Source organism: Rhinolophus sinicus, chromosome 8 (genome assembly GCF_057876585.1).
Source record: "Rhinolophus sinicus isolate RSI-liver-muscle chromosome 8, RSI-T2T, whole genome shotgun sequence".
Classification (NCBI taxonomy): Eukaryota; Metazoa; Chordata; class Mammalia; order Chiroptera; family Rhinolophidae; genus Rhinolophus; species Rhinolophus sinicus.
In genome coordinates, this window is record NC_142508.1 from 77,317,880 (window position 1) to 77,335,803 (window position 17,924).

Below are 17,924 nucleotides of genomic sequence, written 5' to 3' on the forward strand. Positions count from 1 at the left end.
TGAGGACACTGAAGGGAGCATGGCCCCTGCTCTTCTGCTGCCATTCTAGGGGAAGGAAGAAACAAATGTACACCCAGTAGTACATGCTGAGAAGACAATGCTCAGCAGGGCAGGGGAGAAGAGAATGGCTGGGGACTGCTGTGTTAGGTGGATTGTTCCAGGAAGGACTCCCTCCCTGAGGTGACATTGAACAAAGACTTGTAGGAAATGAGGCAGCCAGCCCTGCCACCATCTAGGAAAGAGTGTTCCCTTAAAAGGAGCAGGTGCAAAGTTCTGGAAGCAGCCGTGTGCCTGGCATTGTCAAGGAATGGCCAAGAAGCAGTGTGGCTGGAGCGCAGAGAAAGGGGGGACCAGGAAAAACACAGGGGTGGGCCAGGCCAGCGTGAGACCGTAACTTTCACCCTGCGCCACATGGGAAATTCTGGAGAGTTGAGATCAGAACAGGGGCTGGTCTGACTTTTGTTTTAGTGAGCTCAGTTCGAGGGTCAAGGGCAGAAGCAGGGAGACCAGTCAGGAGACAGAAGCAGCAATGCAGGCAAGGGTAGGCTCCAAAGGAGACCCTTGTTTCCCGGGGGTGCAGGAGAGCAGGTGAAGAAGAGGGTGTGGTACTGAAGGTGTCAAGAAAGAAGTTGTTCCAAGTTAAAAAGGATGCAGCACTCCTGAAAGGAAGGATTTTCAGGGTGCTTGATATGGGCACGGGTGACGCTTAGGTGATTGGATATGTGGATTTTTCTGGAAGTGATGATAGGTGGGGCTAAATTTAGAGCAAAAAAGGAGATCCAATGATCTCGAATTGCCAGTCTGCACAGCTGCAGTTCCTCCCACCTCATTCTCCAAGGGAAACTGCCCAGGCTGGTCCCCGATGTCATTCATGACCGTGCTGTTCACCTGTAACCTGCCACCCAGGGCCCAAGGCCACGTGTACCACCCATGTGCAGGCATTGCCAGGTGTGTGCCCAGGCTGATGTGTGCCGTACCTACTGGACTGCAGCAATCCCGAGTAGGGAGGGAGGCATGAAACTGTGTTGGTGCAATAATGAAATGATGCTATAGTCTCAACTCAGCTGTCTTGGAACCTGATTCCACCTCCCACATTTCTGTGGCATGTATTCATTTCAGCATCTGGCTTTAGCACTGTGAGGGGAAAAACACTCAGATTGTCTATTTTTTTTCCTTCTAGGATGACGGTGCATATAATTAAAGTCTGAGGCTCTTCAAAAAATACTCCTGTTCTGATACCTTTTTTTCTGCACATAAGAATTATGCATTCTTAGCCACAAATGTGGACTCCGTCTGCTCCTGGATAAGCCACGGGTTCTAAGCACACACCTTTCAGGTAACCTCCCTATCAGAGAACTTTAAGGTTAAGAGTCCTAGTTCACAAGTTACCTGCATCTAGAATGCTTCTGGTGGCTCTGCTGGATTTTCCAAAGTTAGGAAACGTCTCCTCCTCTGAGTCCCAACAGTACTCACATACCCAGATCTCAGTGCCATTCTCACCTCGGCCTTCTTGAATAATAATCTCTCCCTGAGGGATGTCATCAGACCCAAGGACCCCAGTCCCCTTTTGATGCTGACACCCATGCTGTGCTATGTGGCGGTGATCTCTCCCACAGGCTCAGACTCACACCACAACCTGATATCTTCGCTTGACTTCTCCACTTAGCAGTCTCAGATTGGCCAATCCAAAACAGTCCCTTCCACGTCCAAACGCGTTTCCTACCCGTCTTTTCCAGTCTCTCAGTTTACTCAAATTAGAAATCGAGGAGTTGGGGCAGACAGGTGGTTCAGTTGGTTAGAGCACGAGCTCTGGGCCAGGGAGCTGCCGGTTCGATTCCCACATGGGCCAGCGAGCTGCGCCCTCCACAACTAGAATGAAGTCAATGAGCTGTCGCTCAGTTCCTGGAGCGCAGGCTCTCAACAAAAAGGTTGCTGGTTCAACTCCTCAACTCCCACAAGGGATGGTGGGCTGCGCCCCCTGCAACTAACAACAGCAACTGGACATAGAGCTGAGCTGCACCCTCCACAACTAAGATTGAAAGGACAACAACTTGACTTGGAAAAGTCCTGGAAGTACACACTGTTCCCCAATAAAGTCCTGTTCCCCTTAAAAAAAAATCTAGGTGTCATCCTTGAGTCTTCCCTTTCCTGCGTCCATCTCATCCAATTGATTTGTAAAACCTGCAGAATCTACCTCTAGAATGTCTCTGGAATCCATCTTCTTCTCTCCAACTCCCCTAGTGCCCCCTTAGGCTGGCCAACTGCCTCTCACCTGCAATAGCTCCTGCGTGGTCCTAGGTGATCTCCCCACTTCCTCTTCCTCTCACCTCCACCCCTATTCATTTGAGTCCCTTCTCCACCCCAGCACAAAAGAAATCTTTAAAGGTAATCGGGCTGCATCCCCCTACTTAGAACTCACCGATAGCTTGCCATTATTTTACAATCAAGACCAACCTCTGACCACGACCAGCTAAGCCCTTCACGACTGGCCCTACCTACGTGTTCAAACCCATCTGGCAACACTCTCCCCTCAGCTCTCCTCAAACCATATTAGTTTCCTATGGCTGCTGTAATAAATTGCCACCAATTTGAGGGCTTAAAATGACACAGATTTATTCTCTTATAGTCCTGGAGGCCAGGAGTGCAACATGGGTTAGAACCAAAGCGGCCCCAGGTCTGCACTCCCCACAGAGGTTCTAGGGGCAAATGCATCCTCATCTTTTCCAGCCTCTAGAGCTGCATTCCTTGGTCCACGGGGCCCCTTCGTCCACCTCCAAAGCCCGCAGTATAGCATCTTCCTTCTGTGGTCACATTGCCATCTACTTCTGTATCTGCTTCTCTCTTACAACGGTACCTGTGGTGGCATTTAGGGTCTATCCAGATCATCTAAGATAATCGATCTCCTCATTGCAAGATCCCTCACTTCCTCACATCTTTAAAGTCCCTTTGGCCATACAAGGCGACGTTCGTGGGTCCCAGGGATTAGGACTTGGATCTTTTAGGGGCCATTATTCAGCCCACCGCCCATATCCAGCTCTGCCCCATGACAGGGTGTTTGTACAGCCTGCTCCTGTGACTGGAATGCTCCCCCGCCCCCTCATTCTTTGCACAATCAGCCCCTTTTCATTTTGGGGGCCACAGCTCACTTGTCACCCCCTCACAGGACCAACCCCCCACCTGCAGGTTTTCCTCTATCTTGGACCTTCGTTGATTTCCTCCTAACATTCACCAGTGGACCTTGTTTCATCTAGTTTCCAGTTGACTTGTTTTCTGCCTGCCTCTCCCTCTCCCCTCACAGTTCCTGCCATGAGAACAGGACCCAGGCCTGTTTTGCTCACCCACCGACTGTCCTAATATAACTGGCTCAATCAATCATTGCTGACTGAAATGAAGGAAGATGAATTTTAATCCAAGATGGCGCTGTTCAAAGGGGTCGCTATTCCCTCCTCAGAGAAAGCAGGCCCATCTCCCCCTTCCTCCTGATGTCCTCTGCCAGAAACAATGGTCTGGACAGAGCCTAATGCCACCAGCAACGAGAACCCACAGACACACTCACACGCAGGGGCCTGGGGAAATGCTGAAGCATGTAATGAGCCGGGCACCCACGAAACCTTTCAAAGAAGTGGATTTCCCCTTTGGTAAGCAGCCACCTGAGCCCTTGCTCATTAAATACAGATAAGAATTATTTGAACGAGGCCTACCCAGGAGTCTGCTGCCTGAGGAAAGCTGTTCCCAAATCTTCTCCATCCTTCTCCTATGAAAAGACTCCTGGAGCCACTTAGAAGGAACTGAGGGGGACCCAGGGGCCTTTCTCATTTGCAGTGGCCTTTCAGCCGGTGCTGTGAGGTTCCCACACAGCTTAGAACAGGACGCTGGGTTAGACTCTTCCAAGCCGAAGCCAAATCTGTTTTGATGGCAAGCCTATTTCGAAGAATTGCTTTTGCCTTAAATAATATATTATCTGGTCAAAAACATCATTTTCCCCCTTCCAGTAGAAAATCATGCTTTAATATTTGACAAGTTGCAGGAATACTGAAAAATGTTTGGTCACAACAAGGATAGCTTTGGTGACTCAACAGTTTTCTCCTCTGAGATCATTTACAGCATAAAATGTATGGTCATGGTGTTTTCTTTATAAAAATATAAACTTAGGAGAATAAAACAAAGCAGTTTATAAATATTAACCAGTTTTCACAAGTAATAATGTTGAAAATAATAACACTTGCACAGCCCTGACAGTTTACAAAGGCTACAACATGCATCCTTTTGAAAAATCCAGAAAAACATTTGCCTTATAAGGAAGGGCCTTTGATTTTGCCCCTGTAAACTTTTGATTCATAACTTTATATCCTAAAGCATTCTGGCGCGCACACACACACACACACACACACACACACACACACACAAACGGAACCATCTCTTATGAATATATTGGAAATCTGCTGTCAGAGTCCAGTTCACAGGCACCAACCAGAAACCTAGCAGGGCCATTCAAAATTCTGGTGCAGCTTAATTTTTAAAAGCTGCATTTGGATGGGGAGTTGTTTCCAGAGGCTTAACTGAAGAGTAATTGACTTCACTGGAAGTAACAGTCCACATGTGATAGCAGCTGTTGGTGGTCATGTTTGTCTGGCAAATCTAGACTATCTCAGGGACTAAACGGCTGTCGCGTGTGCCCTCCTAATATTGTTTCCAGTACCAGAAAGGAGAACAGGGTAAATTGTAGGCCCTCCCACCCCGGTGGGTAGGCAGAGGGTAGCTTCAAAAGAAGTGTCCAAGCTGAGAACACGGATATTCGGATATTCCCAATCCTCACCCACAGAGGAAGTGCCAGGAGGAACAGCGGAACCAGGTGTGGGAACAGCCTGGATGGTTGAGACGGGGCAGAAGGTTTCTTCCTGTTCACCCCCTCTCATTGTGAGATGAGTGGGAAGAGGCCTTTCAAGTGGATTCAGGTCTCTACACCAATAGGCACTCAGCAGTCTTCGTGGGCCCCACTGACACGTCACCTCAGCTGCAGGCCGGCCCCCTGACATAGAGAAGCTGCTCCTTTTCTACAGCCCATGGATTGAACCAAGGAAAGAACTTGATGGCAGAAGTAGGCCTTGGAAACTCTGTTCTGAAGGGCACTGATGCTCCTCCCTGTGCCAGAACCAAGGTGACCTACTGAGTGTGCCCTGGGCAGGACGGGGCTCTGGCAGGACGGGCCGCTGCCACAGGTTATCCAGCTTCTGGGGTCCAAACCCACACCCTGCTCACAAACAGAGCACGCTGGCCTGGAGACATCAAAGCAAGAGTCTGGTGTCCCTGTGGCTGAGCTTCTCAATTTCCTCGGGAGAGAAAGTGTTTCCTCGGAGCCTTTAAGGGGATAAAACGAAGAGAGGCTAGAGTGAGGACAGAACCACAGCAGTGCTTTCCAAAGGGCAGCCGCCACATTCTAAAGCTACAGCCGGATGGCCTGTAGCTCCCCTGGGAGGGAAGTCTGTGCTGCCTCTATCCTCGGTCAGCCAGGAGGGCTCATGAATCACTGTGCATGATGAAACAGGGCTCGGTGACTCTGCACGGGGAGTCCACACAGCACCCAGCCAGTCGGCCAACTCCCTAAGACCGGAGATTCTTTTTAGGGCAACAGCAGAATCTGTCAAGGATGCAGTGAGCAAGTCCTGATGGCCCGCCCCAAGCGCCACCAACAGGCAGCAAACAACATCAGAACACAAAATATCAACCTGATGCTGGCTGGCTGCCCCCAGACACTGAAGGTGACATTTCTTAGGACTGTGCAATGGTTTGGAATAAAAAACAACAACTCACGCTGTGCCCAGGACCCGAGGACCTCCCAGGAAATGGGTATTACACAATCATACAGCAGAAAATGTCTCCATCACAAGGCAGATTTTTACAAGTCTTTATTTTTAACTTCATCATTCGATATCTATGGTTACTGCTGCCTTGATAGGTTTTGTGACGGAGGGACAAGTCTGCATATTTAAAGCAGAGTCACAAGCTCCCAGGGATGAGGCAGTAATATATACAGCAGCCCAAGGGGCCTGGTCCTGGACAACAGTCTCGGCAGGGACCAGCCAGCCAGGGCCGGTTTGCCCCGCAGAATGGGGTCAGTCCTTCCTCTCTACTCCGCTTAATTAGGGGCACTTTCAATGAGGGTCCAGAGCTGCCAGCTTTTTTGAGAAAACCCTGAAATACAGATTTTTTTATGGGAGGAACCTCCTAGCTTTAAAATACAGATGGACCCCAACTTGCAATGGTTCAACACGATTTTCCAACTCTACAATGGTGCAAAAGCGATATGCACTCAGTAGAAACCGTAATTTGGATTTTGTCTTTTCCTGGGCTAGTGATATGCAGTATGATAACGCTCTTCTAACGCCGGGACGATTGTGCCCGCTGTAAGCTAATGTACGTGTTCTGAGCACATTTACGGTAGGCAAGGCTCAGCTATGATGTTCGGTAGGTTAGGTGTATTAAATGCACGTTTTCAACTTATGACAGGCTTATCAGGACTTAATCCCATCATAAGTCGAGGAGCTTCTATCTGTACTGGCTTGTAGCTCCGTGCCTGAAACATATATAGTGGCATTCCCTCACAACATGTTAAACCAGGGAAAACCTTTCTGCTTCTTCTCTGAGTGATAAAGACATCCCGGGGAAGAAGGACGATAAACTTTCGAAGTGGTGACTCAATGGTTTTTTCAAATACATGGAGGAATATGGTTTTTAAATATAAGGTCTTGGGTAGACTGTGCAATAGTTCCCACCCTGTGTGACTTCCACCCAGAGCTACACGGGGTCTAACACATCAGCTGGCACCTGTGACAGCAGCTGCAATGCCCAGAAGGATAGGAGCTGAGTTCTTTTCTCTGTTTCACTCTTCAACCGACCCGCCGTTCCTACACTATTGCCTAGAACAGAGAGGTTTCTGAATAAATACTCGTGATTTTAAAATAAAAGGATTGGTCCCTGCTCAGAGACATGAAGACATCTTTCCCAGACAAAGAACTAGATCTGTCACATGCAGAATGCCACTGAATGTCAGAGCCAAAAGGGATCTTAGAAATTCTCAAGTTCCTCTCTCCCCTCACCCCATTTTACAGATTAGAAAACTGGGACTCAGAGAGGTAAAGAGACCTGCCCAGGGGCCTTACCAGACTTCCAGGATGGTGTCATTCCTTGCAAGGGCCTGCAGGAGGGCTTCTGCTCCAAGATAGGTGACACAGTTGTTGGACAGCCTGGAGAGGAAAATAGAATGGTGAGCTTCAAGGATGCCCAGGTCTCCTCTTGGGCCAGACCAATTAAAGGAGGCTTTTGGAGTTGGCCAGCCTCCTGAAGCCCACCCGTCCCCTTGCCATGTCCCTCTCCTATTGAGATTCCCAATGAGCTCATCAACAAAAGGTCAATATCTAAAGTGAAATGCACCCCTCTCTCTTCAGATCACCAGATTCATTTACCTAATTAAGTAGCTACTCCCTTAGAAGGTGCTAGAACATGGTAGTTAAAGATGTGCATTTTAATGGCAGACTTCCTGGGTCCAAATCCAACTTACACCACTTTCTTTTTGATCTCAAGCAAATTAGTCCCAATTTCCTCATCTGTAAAATGGACCTAAAAGAGTACCCACCTCATGGAGATAAGGATTAAACAAACAATGGTTTATCCTAACCGAGACTTGGCACCATGCTTACCTGATAGGAAACAACCAATGAACAGTAGTAACATTTTCACCTGCGAGGGCCTTGGGGCGCATAGGGACATGGATTAGAGAAAACTTGAGGCTGGGAATGGGCAGGGGACATGGTACAATGTCAGGGACATTGACGGAAGAGCAATGTGCCCCCCATGCTGTTCCTTTGCTCGTAGCTTGGCCTTCTAGATAATCTCCACTAGTTGCCTTCCACCTCCTCCACAACTTCCGGAACTTCTTGGAAGCTGACCCCAAGGCAATACTATTAATAATAACAGCCAAGAAAAAAAATAATTTTTTAATGAAACAAAAAACTAGGAAAAAATGAAAAAGAATTAAAAAAAAAAGAAAAAATAGTAACAGCCAATATTGGTGGAGCTTACTATGTGCCAGGTCATTACCATCTCAGTGCATGCTCGTGAGGGACCCCCTGTGAGGGTCCAATCATTATCCCCATTTACACTTGGGACAACTGAGGCACTCATCCAAGGAGCAACAGCCGGTAATGGCGGAGCTGGGGTTCAAACCCAAACTGTCAGGTTCCAGATCCTGAACACTTGGCACTTGGTGAAAACAAGGATGTAGGCATCTTTTGTAGGCAAAACAGTGGGGGAGGGGAAGATACAGTTCAGTGATGCTGAATTATAACTCTTGCCACGGCAGCCTGGGACAACCCCTGCTGCCATTGGCTCGCATCCCTTGGGGTCCACTGGGGAAGCCTGTGACAATGAGGAAGGACACATTTACTACATCCACACCTGGTCAATAATAAGCTGCCACCAAAGGCTCCCCTGTGTGCAAAGCCTGGTGTCCCAGCTCAGACAAATTGCAGCGTCACCGGAGCTTCCCAGCCCACTCTGGCCCACATGACGAGTGGAAGTGTTTCCCCAAACATTTGGCAACTGCCTAGGCCCTGCAAAGCAGCACACACAAGTGTTGCCAGAGTGGAAGGCAGGCTGGCAGCAAAGCAGGCACTCTCCCAGAGGCAGCTGTCTGCCTGTCTCTGAAGCGAGTGTTTTCCTCGGGCCATATTTGCCAAGGAAGATGCCACACTCCTCTCATAAAAGGAGCCATCTGGTGATGGCCTGGCATCCTTTGGCACCATGGCTGCTGTGGCACCAGTCCCAGAGAGCGCCAACACAAGCCTGTGACGGTCCCGAGCTGGGCCCTGCTCACATCCACCATCCCTCTCCTTGTGGCGTGGGCCTCCGCCTGCCGAGGCCACTGCCGGGGTCCCCTGATCCCTTGCCCTCCAGTTCTCAACCCCCTCACCAGCTTTCTCCACACCATCAGCCTGATCCAAATCTCCTTCATCACTCGCCTGGAAGACCATAGGAGGCTCCTGACTGGTCTCCCCGCTTCCATCTCACACCTTCCCGTCTCTTCTACACAGAGCAGCAAGCGTGATCGTTCTATGATATAGATCAGATCACATTTCTGTCCTCATTGGAACCCTCCAAAGGCTTCTCAGTGCCCTTAGAACAAAATCCCAAATCCTCCCCATGGCTCTGAGGCCTCTGTGGCCCGTTCCCCTCCCCTCTGTCCCACTCCACCCCCCACGCCAGTCTAGTCATCGCACAGGCCGTCCTCTGTCCTCAAAGCCATCAAGCTTGTCTCTGCTGTATGGCCTTTGCACTCGCCATTCTGACCACCAGAGGCCTCAGCAGGGACCGTGTTGATATTTGGGTTCTAAGTCAGATGCCCCCTTCTCAGAGAGCAGCAACCTCACCCTCTCCAGTTTCTCCATGTTGTATCTCCCTCTCAAATTCGCTTTAGAGCCCCGTATTAACTCACAGAAGTGATCTTGTTATTTGTTTACTTGTTCATTATCTGTCTCTCCCATTAGAAGCTAAGAGTTATGTGAGCAGGGGCCCACCCTGTCCTGCTCATCACTCTGTCCTCAGTGCCTTAAACAGTGCCTGGCACAGAGGGGGTGCCTCGGGAAATGTATTGAAACATTTCTTGTTTCAGTACATACATACATGGATGGATGGAAGGATGGATGGATGGATGGATGGATGGATGGATAGATAGGTGGATGGATGGATGGGTGGCTGGATGGATTGGTGGATGGATGGACGGACGGACGGACGGACGGACGGATTGGTGGATGGATGGATGGATGGATGGATGGATGGATGGATGGATGGCAAATATATGGATGTATGCACACACAAATAAAGCAAGCATGCCTGCCTGCATAACACAAGAGGAACCACTAAAGACGACCGTCAGAAGTTCTCTTGCCTGAGTCAGAGATGGTCCCTGGAGATGGGATGGGTCATTTCCTGTGAGCCCCACAGAAGATGCTGTCAGCGAGCCGCCCATATTCTCTCAGCTTTCACCTCTAACTCTGCTTGCTGGGAAGACCTCCACTCTCTGCCTGAGACCTTGCTACTGACCCTGGGAGTATGCTGTGCCGTGTTCAGGGCAAGGCGGAAGTGCCAGAAAATTTGTATCCCCACAAGCACACTTCAACCTACGAAGGACAGGCAGATAGTGGGTAAATGCTCCACTGTCTCGCAGCAGCACGATTGAGCCCCAGTTGTCCTCAGTGATAACTGGCGTGGTGATACTACCTTTATCAGTTACCTTCCCTTCCTCGCCTCACCTCACTGCCCACTCACCAGTGTTTGCCGGGACCACCTCCTAAGTACACAACTTGCACTGCAACCCCTGTCTGCATTTGGTGGAAACCTGACAATCCCAGCCGTTTTCTGCCAGGCTACCCCGTGTGAATTAGCCAGGCTGGCAAGTTGCCCAGGTCTCTGATTCAGAAACACCGCCCCCCACGCTATCAGTACTGTCCCAGTTCCTGCTTACTGGCTCCTTACTTCAGGACTTTCAAACTTGAATTTCTCTTAAGTCCTTCGGCGAGGGAACACACACCTTCATCCTGGAGACGGTTCTCCTCCAGGCTGGCAAGAACAAGAAAGAAGACCAAGTTGATACGGTAACATTTATCATGGACGATGATGTCAATAAGATGAACCACATGCCCCCCATTTAGTAAATCCAACATCTGAAAATCCACAAATAAAAAGAAGGAGCACCTATATGCCAGGCTCTATAAACTTCATGCCACTCAGGACATTTCAAGGCAAACACAATGACCCAACCACTCAATCATACATCTTTGTCATATCCACACGACTGCTTCCATGGATGAAGTCAGGGCATGAAGAAAGGCTGTTATCTGCCTCCCCAGAGCAGGGACTCCCCCAGACTCACCAGAGTTCTTCCAGTGCCACATTCTTTTCCAACATCAATGCTAAGGCTTGAGCACCCACACTGCCAATGTTGTTCCCCACCAGGCTGGATAGAACCAAAGAACGAAAACGTGTCAGAGCAGGGAGGGACCTCAGAAAAACAAACCACGAAGGGAAGAACGCATGGCACACGCACCCCACTGCCTCATCTGATCCCTTTCAGACATCACCAATCGATTACTGTGCTCTTTTCCATCAAGCCCAAGGCAGCCTTAGAATCTTTCCCAACGTGGTGTACTGGGCAGTCACTATTAATGGATTAGAGTTGGTCCTTGAGATAAAATGTATTTGATCCAGCCCAAGATCTTCAATTTACAGACAGGGAATCAAGACCCTCGAGAGGAGAAGCGACATCTCCCAAGTCACCCAGAAATACTTAAATGTTCTAACTCCACATCCAATGGTCTTTCTTTCTCATCCCACTGCCTAACATAGGGGGATAAAAATGAAGTTCAAAGACCTTCAAAACTGGCCCAGGCTCCCTCCTCCTCATACCAGCTCCCCCATGACAACCGCAGGACAGACACTGATGCTTACCTGAGCCACCTCAAGCTCTGGTGATCACCCAAAGCTTCAGCCAAGGCCTGGGCCCCCTTGTCACCCACCTTGTTGCCCCAGAACCTGAAAAGGCCAACAGATAGTATCAGTGAGTACCTGCTATATGTTCTAGATGTGCACATGCAATGCCCCTCCTCTCTATGGCCCCAGCCAGAGGGGCAGGAACTCCCAACCCCAGAAAGGTCTCAGTGGGGCTCCTAGGTCCCCACTGAGTGGACCTGCCTCCATCTTTTTGGAGGGATGGCCAAACGTCACTCAAATATTTCAGCTGCTTTAAATCAGACTTACAGAACAGCAAAAGCAACCCCCCCCCCCCATCACGTACCCTTGGGGACAGGGAACTCACTCCCAATGGCAATTCACATGATTGTGACATTTAGATCAGATCTGCCTTCTGGCAACTGCACCCACAGTCCTTAGCTATTCTGTGGAACCACCCAGAACAAGTCTAACTCCCCTTCTACAAGCCAGCTCTTTATCTCACGCTCCCTCTTCACATTCCCGGTGTCTTTATGGTGCTACCTTCTGCACCGCCTGGGCCATTCTCCTCAGACTCACTGTAATTTGGAAACACCCTTTTTCAAAGGTGGAGCCCAGCTCACCACTTATGACCCGGCTATTTGACACCTGGGAAGGTAGCCTGGACATGTACGTGCACGAGTGAGCAAAGACAGCTGAAGTAGGATGTTGACTGCACTTTGATTCATTAGGTAAATATTTATTGCGCTCTGGCTATATGCCCTGGGGCATAGGACACTGCGAGAGCAAAACCCTGGAAACGCCTCAGTGTGCGCCCACGTGAAACCAGTAAACTATCAGATTGCGACGACATCCAACCAGTGGACTACGAAGCAGATGTTCTTTAAGAAATGAGGTCACATGAGCTGAAAAGATGGCTACAACACATTGTTGAGAAAAAGTGCAAGTTACAGAATAGTTTGTATCATATGTTAGTGTAGGGGGGGGGGGGGTTGGATTGTAGCACAGGGTCTGGCCCAGGCAGGTGCCTGAATAAGCGTATGTTGAAACATAAATAACCCAGATGTGCCAGATGTGACCTCAAACAGGAAAGAGCTCAGTGGGGCTCTGGCCACCCTTGTTCCAGACTCTGCTGCTTGTAGCACAGCTTAGAAGAGGTGCTGGTACCGCCGGAAACACAGCTGCACTTCTGGCTCAAACTTTCGGCAAGTTGCTGCCTGTGAGATGCGTTGGGACACTGGGGCCCTAAGGTTATTCTCTCTTCCTACAGTCTTGAGCTCTAAAACCCCCAGTTCTTGTCAAATGCACCCCAGTTGACACCAGGGCAGGACAGGGCAGGAGCAGGGCTGCAGGGGAGAGCACAATGCAACCTAGTGGGGGGTGGGGTGAGGGGGCGCGTGTCGCTCTGCCCAGCAAATAGGAAGCCCCACTCTGGGGCCCTGGGGCCCTCCTGGCCTGTGACTGACTCCTCTCCCCTCTCTGGCAAGACTGGCATGGACCCCAGCAAGCAAGCGCTCTGAAGGACCTGGCGAAGCCCCTCCCACCCCAGTGTAGTGGTCAGCCTTCCCCACTTCCTGTCTTTCCTAGGTCTTCACCGGGCTGACATCCTCTGGGGAGCTTTTCAAAATTACGGATTCCTGGGTGCTAGACATTTCATTTAATGAGTCTGGGCTGGGGCCAGGCAATGGTGTTCTTCAGAAACTCCCAAGTGGTTCCAAGGTACAGACAGAGGTGAGAACCAGAGCCCTAGGACCTGCTAGGACCATCGGGCTTCCTGCCACCGAATCGTGGGCACTACCCTCCCCCAACCCTAGCATCCTGAGCTTCCTGTTTATCAAGTGAAAAGCCAGTGATGAGGTACCCAAGGGCCACCCACTCTCTCCCTGCCTTGCCCTCCCCACTGGAGCCTGTGCTGCCCCTGAGGCATTCTGGCTGAAGAGTTTCCCCTGCCCCTAAATCCCCATAAGCCCCCAATCCCTCCATGCGGCCTCAGGCCCCAAAATCCAACCTACCCCAGGAACTGTAGGGAGGCGTTGGCCCTGAGCCCCTGGGCCAGCACTTGGGCTCCCACGGCAGTGATGTGGTTATTCCCCAGCCTAGAAGGGAAGACAGAGGAGGCTGAGAAAGAGGGCAGGACATGAGGACAGGGCAGTGCCCTGAGGCCTGGGTCTGGTGGGGGAAGTGTGGCCTGGACAGAGACACCTAGACAAACGCTTTGGGGACCTCTCTGCAGGAGGCAGGAGCCAGCCCTACAGACGCAATCTGTGCTGTCCGAGCTCGGGAGCTTATGCCATGGCTCTTGCGACTTCACTTTGTACCAGCCTATGGAAAAGAGGTAGTGCTGTTTTGCAAAGCAGTGTGACAGGTATGGGCAGAGGCTACAGTAGGCAGCGGTCCTGAAAGGTGGTTTCCCAGAGAAGCAAGGGTGACTCATTGTCACACCTTTTTCCTCCTGTCTCAGCCATCTGCTGGTGCTAGGCAGGTGTGTCCCCTGCAGCCTTCCCCATCCACCACTCTTGTTTCCAGTAGCACCCACCCTTTCCCAAAGAGCCTGGGGCAGGCCCAGGGCTGGGAGAGAGGAGACGATCCTGCTAAGCCTTCAGCAGGGTTCGGGGAGGGGATTTCAGCAAAATCCAGACACTTCAGAGAGTTTCAGAGAGGCCCCCAGAACTCTCACCCACAAACTCAGGCTTCCTGGAATAATAAAACACTTTCATGTTTTCAAAGAACTTTCATATGCTTTAAGCCACTCCGACTCACAACGATCCTATTAACCCCTTTGAGAATGGATGTGGTGGCCTCTCAGGTTGTGTAACTAGGGGCCCCAGCTCTGTGCTGGGAAATCCAGTGTCACCTCTGCACCAACGCCTGCTTCTCACAGCCTGCTCCCAACCAGGGACTGCGAGATGCGAGACTCCTCTGCTGGGCAAGCGTGCCTGGAGGCCTCCCAACAGCCTTCCCTATGCTCTCAGAACTGCAGTGAAGGCTAAGAAGCATCCCCCCAACCCTCCTTTCTTCCCTTCCTCTCTCCCTCCCTCAGGTCAGACCTGGGCTGCATGTGATGACTCTCCCAGCCTCCCCCAGCTCCCTTCCCCATTTCCTCTCATAGGCATTTTCCTAATAAACTGGCTGCACACCTAGTCCTTCCTTGGAAGACTGGACTACATGGATAAACACGCTGAGAACTTAGGTGACTTCCCCACAATCTGTCACTCTCCACATAAAGCACTTGCTGTCTTGCATATATGTACTGGAGGTGCCAAAAAAATGTATACAAGTGGACACTTTGGTCAGCGTTGCTCAAGCAGTAGTTCACCGTAATCAGATGTGTCTGGACGCTGACAGTAACCACTTTGAGCACCTCTTATAATTACAGAAGTCAAACGTAGTCATCATTTGTATTCATCGGTATATATTGAGTATTACAATTTTAATACAGTTTTCCTTTTTTAAAATGTGTATACGTTTTTTGGCATTCCCGGCATATTAACTCACTGAATCATCACAACAGCCTGGGAGGTAGCTATTATTACTACCTCCATTTTACAGAAGGGTAAACAGAGGCACACAGGGGGCTGACCCAAGGTCACACAGATAATGAGGATCAAATCTGGCTCTAGAGCCCCAGGCTCTCAACTCCAACGCTCTGTTAGCCAGACACCCAGGCCAGCAGCCTTCCGCGTCCCACAGCCACTCTCAGATCTGTGAGTGTGCTGGGGCAGCAGGTGGTGTCAGCAGAAGAGAATCCTTTGTACAGAATGGCACCTCTGGTTTTGGCCTCAGCAGCCCTGCCTGAGATGGACCGACATGGTCAACAATTGAAAAACGGCAGCTCCCATCCCCAAAGCCAGCCCAGCGGGTAGAAAGAACGGATGGAAGCAACTCCTCACTTTGTCTTCTTTTATTGCCTTGTCAATCCAGGAGGCAAGAATATCCCAGAGAGAAAGAGAAGGCAGGTCACGCTGGGGACCAGCTGGAGGGTGATTTAATGGTATCAGATGGTGTCTGAGAGACTCCAGTTGGAGCCAGGAGGGTTGTGAGCAGCAGAAATACAGACTTCCCAGACTGGAGAGCAAATCCTACCACCAAGCAGCTGAAAGGAGCTTCTGGGAGGTTTTTCGTAACTGGGGGCCACAGCTATGGTGGCAAGTGATTCCTCCGCCCCACAGTAGGTGCTCAGAGTATAGCAGGAAACTCAGGAACCCAGAGAGTTTGTGACACTCAGACGCAGGGAAGGAAAAGGGCTTGGAAATCCCCTTTAGTCCTGGGGGTCAGAGGTCAAAGGGCAGGAAGCAGTCAGCAGAACGGGTCCAGAGTTTGCTAGGGAGGTCACAGCATTACCAAACCCTGCTCAAAAGGGGCCCCTGCCCTGTATTCCTCCAGGAGATACAAGCCTCCACAAGCCTGGTACGCGCTGAGCCAGGGCCAAGACCAGCCTACACTGATTGAGCTGACAGAGGGAAAAAAGCCAGTTTGCAGGGAACTAGGAAGTCCGAGGCTCACCTCAATGCCAAGAAGTTCCGCCTGCACTCGAGAAGCCTGGCCATGGAGTGTGCACAGCCGTCGGTCAATTTGTTGTTGAACAGACTGGAAAGTTCCGAGAGGAGACATGGAGACAAGGCACAATGGACAGCGACCACCCAAACCCTCAGGACAGGAGTCACCCTGCACCCTTCAGCCATGCAAACACCCCGCCCAGCCCATCACTTGCTCACAGCTGCTCCCAGGGGTCACAGCCTGGAGGGGCCTGGGGCTGCAAGGCCCAAGTTCACGGCCCAGCCCGACTTACGCTAACTTCTGCAGCTGCTCACAGTGAAGGGCGTGTTCAATGAGCTTGCAGATGCCCCGATCTGAGATATTATTATCTCGCAGGCTAAAAAGAGACCAAATAAATACATTTAAAACGGAGCTCATGAGCGAGGGAGAGAAAAATGAACAAAACCCCAAGAGACTTGCACTCATCCCAGAGTGACAGCATCTGTGCTTCCAGGAAATGCTGCAAGGACCGAACGCCTCAGAAAAGTGGAGACTCCCCCCATTCCTGTGCTATGTGGGGGACCATGCAGGAAGTGGGGACCCAGAGCGCCAGCTAAAGAACACCAGAATTCCCGGGAAGTCACTGGCCAATTCTGGGGCACTGTTTCCAGCTGTGTGAAAGGGAAATGGGAATCAGAGCAGCCTTATAGAAGGTTCCAAGGTAGGAAGGAGCGTGGGAAAGGTGCAGCAGGAAGGAGAGAGGCTGCCCCTGGGGGCGGTGGTGGTGACCACCTGCCAGGTGAGCGCGTAGCAGTCCACATGGAAAAGAGTGGCCAAAACGTTGGAAACCCATCGTGCAGCCTGTGGTTAGCAAGGCCCTGCGTCCAGCCCTTCACTCCAATGACACAGGCCCCTCTGACACGCCTCTTGGGTCAGTGTTTCCAAAACTCACCTGATCACAAGATCTTCTGAAAGTGTCTCTAAAGTACGGACTCCCAGGCCCCTCCCCTGGAGCTGGCAATTCCGCCTGTGCAGGGTGGGGCCCAGGGACCTGTGTATTTTGACAACTGTGTGCATGATTCTTCACCTTCAAACTTGGGAGGACCTGACTTAAATCGTAATAGCTCAAGCTCAGGAATCTGTCAGCAGAAGCTCTGATCCTGAGCATTCACTCACCCCCTATCTGCTAAAAGTAAGCCCTGAGGATTTAAACAGAGAGTGCGCATAAAGCTCTGTGAGCAGCTGACACAGTGTACAAGCTACCTGCCATTGTGGCCGCTCACAGGTATGGAAGTCTGACACACTGGCGCTGTCCTACCGTCCTGATAGTAACGGTATTTAATCCTCCCAAGCCCATGGAGTAGGCAGAGAGCAGGAGACTGAGGCACAGACAAGTGAAGTAACTTGGCCACAGTTGCAGTGCCTGAAAGATCTGGGCCGACATGGGCTGCCTGCCGAGCCCACTCTTAACCACATTGTACAGCCTCTCCCCGAGTGCTTTTAGACTGCGGGTCACGAAGCCATTGGTGGGTCATGAAACTAACTTACAAGGTTACAAGCAGGAGTTTTGAAATAGAAGAAGAACAGAAAAGAAAGAGAGCAGAGTGTGTCCGGGTTAATAACGGACAGTCACTTTGTGCAGCTTTTGTTTCAGTTTTACATTGAGTGCGCTCTCTCTGTCTCGCTCTCTCTCTCTTTCTCTCTCTCTCTCTCTCTCTCTCTCTCTCTCTCACACACACACACACACACACACACACAACACACACACACAGGAAATGCCCACGCAGCAACCTCACGGTTGTCCCCTCCCCCACAGGGTTGGCATTTTCTATACTATGTGTGTGTAGGGTAAGAAGCAGTAGAACTTGGTCAAGCACTTTAATGGCTAAGGGAACATCAAGCTGGTTCCCACCGACCAGTAGTGTCCACCGTGTGGCCTCTGGACC

At 50.7% G+C, this 17,924-nt stretch overlaps 1 protein-coding gene across 15 annotated transcripts in view; it reads right to left on the reverse strand.

Annotated features, from left to right (window-relative positions):
- Window positions 1-3,992: 3,992 nt before the first annotated feature.
- Window positions 3,993-17,924, reverse strand: part of NOD2 (nucleotide binding oligomerization domain containing 2) — a 42,991-nt gene continuing 29,059 nt past the window's right edge. For 8 of the 15 annotated variants that reach the window (XM_074314909.2, XM_074314907.2, XM_074314902.2 and 5 more), the window contains 8 exons: window positions 16,292-16,375; window positions 16,006-16,089; window positions 13,515-13,598; window positions 11,503-11,586; window positions 10,928-11,011; window positions 10,586-10,614; window positions 7,161-7,244; window positions 3,993-5,358 (listed from right to left, as the gene is read on the reverse strand). In XM_074314909.2, coding sequence (XP_074171010.2) covers window positions 5,006-5,358; window positions 7,161-7,244; window positions 10,586-10,614; window positions 10,928-11,011; window positions 11,503-11,586; window positions 13,515-13,598; window positions 16,006-16,089; window positions 16,292-16,375 — 886 coding nt within the window. In that variant the 3' untranslated portion in view covers window positions 3,993-5,005. Of the gene's footprint in view, window positions 5,359-7,160; window positions 7,245-8,968; window positions 9,109-9,241; window positions 10,176-10,519; window positions 10,615-10,927; window positions 11,012-11,502; window positions 11,587-13,514; window positions 13,599-16,005; window positions 16,090-16,291; window positions 16,376-17,924 lie in introns of those variants that run through there. The other 7 variants (XM_019732356.3, XM_074314906.2, XM_019732358.3 and 4 more) reach the window with 5 other exon arrangements.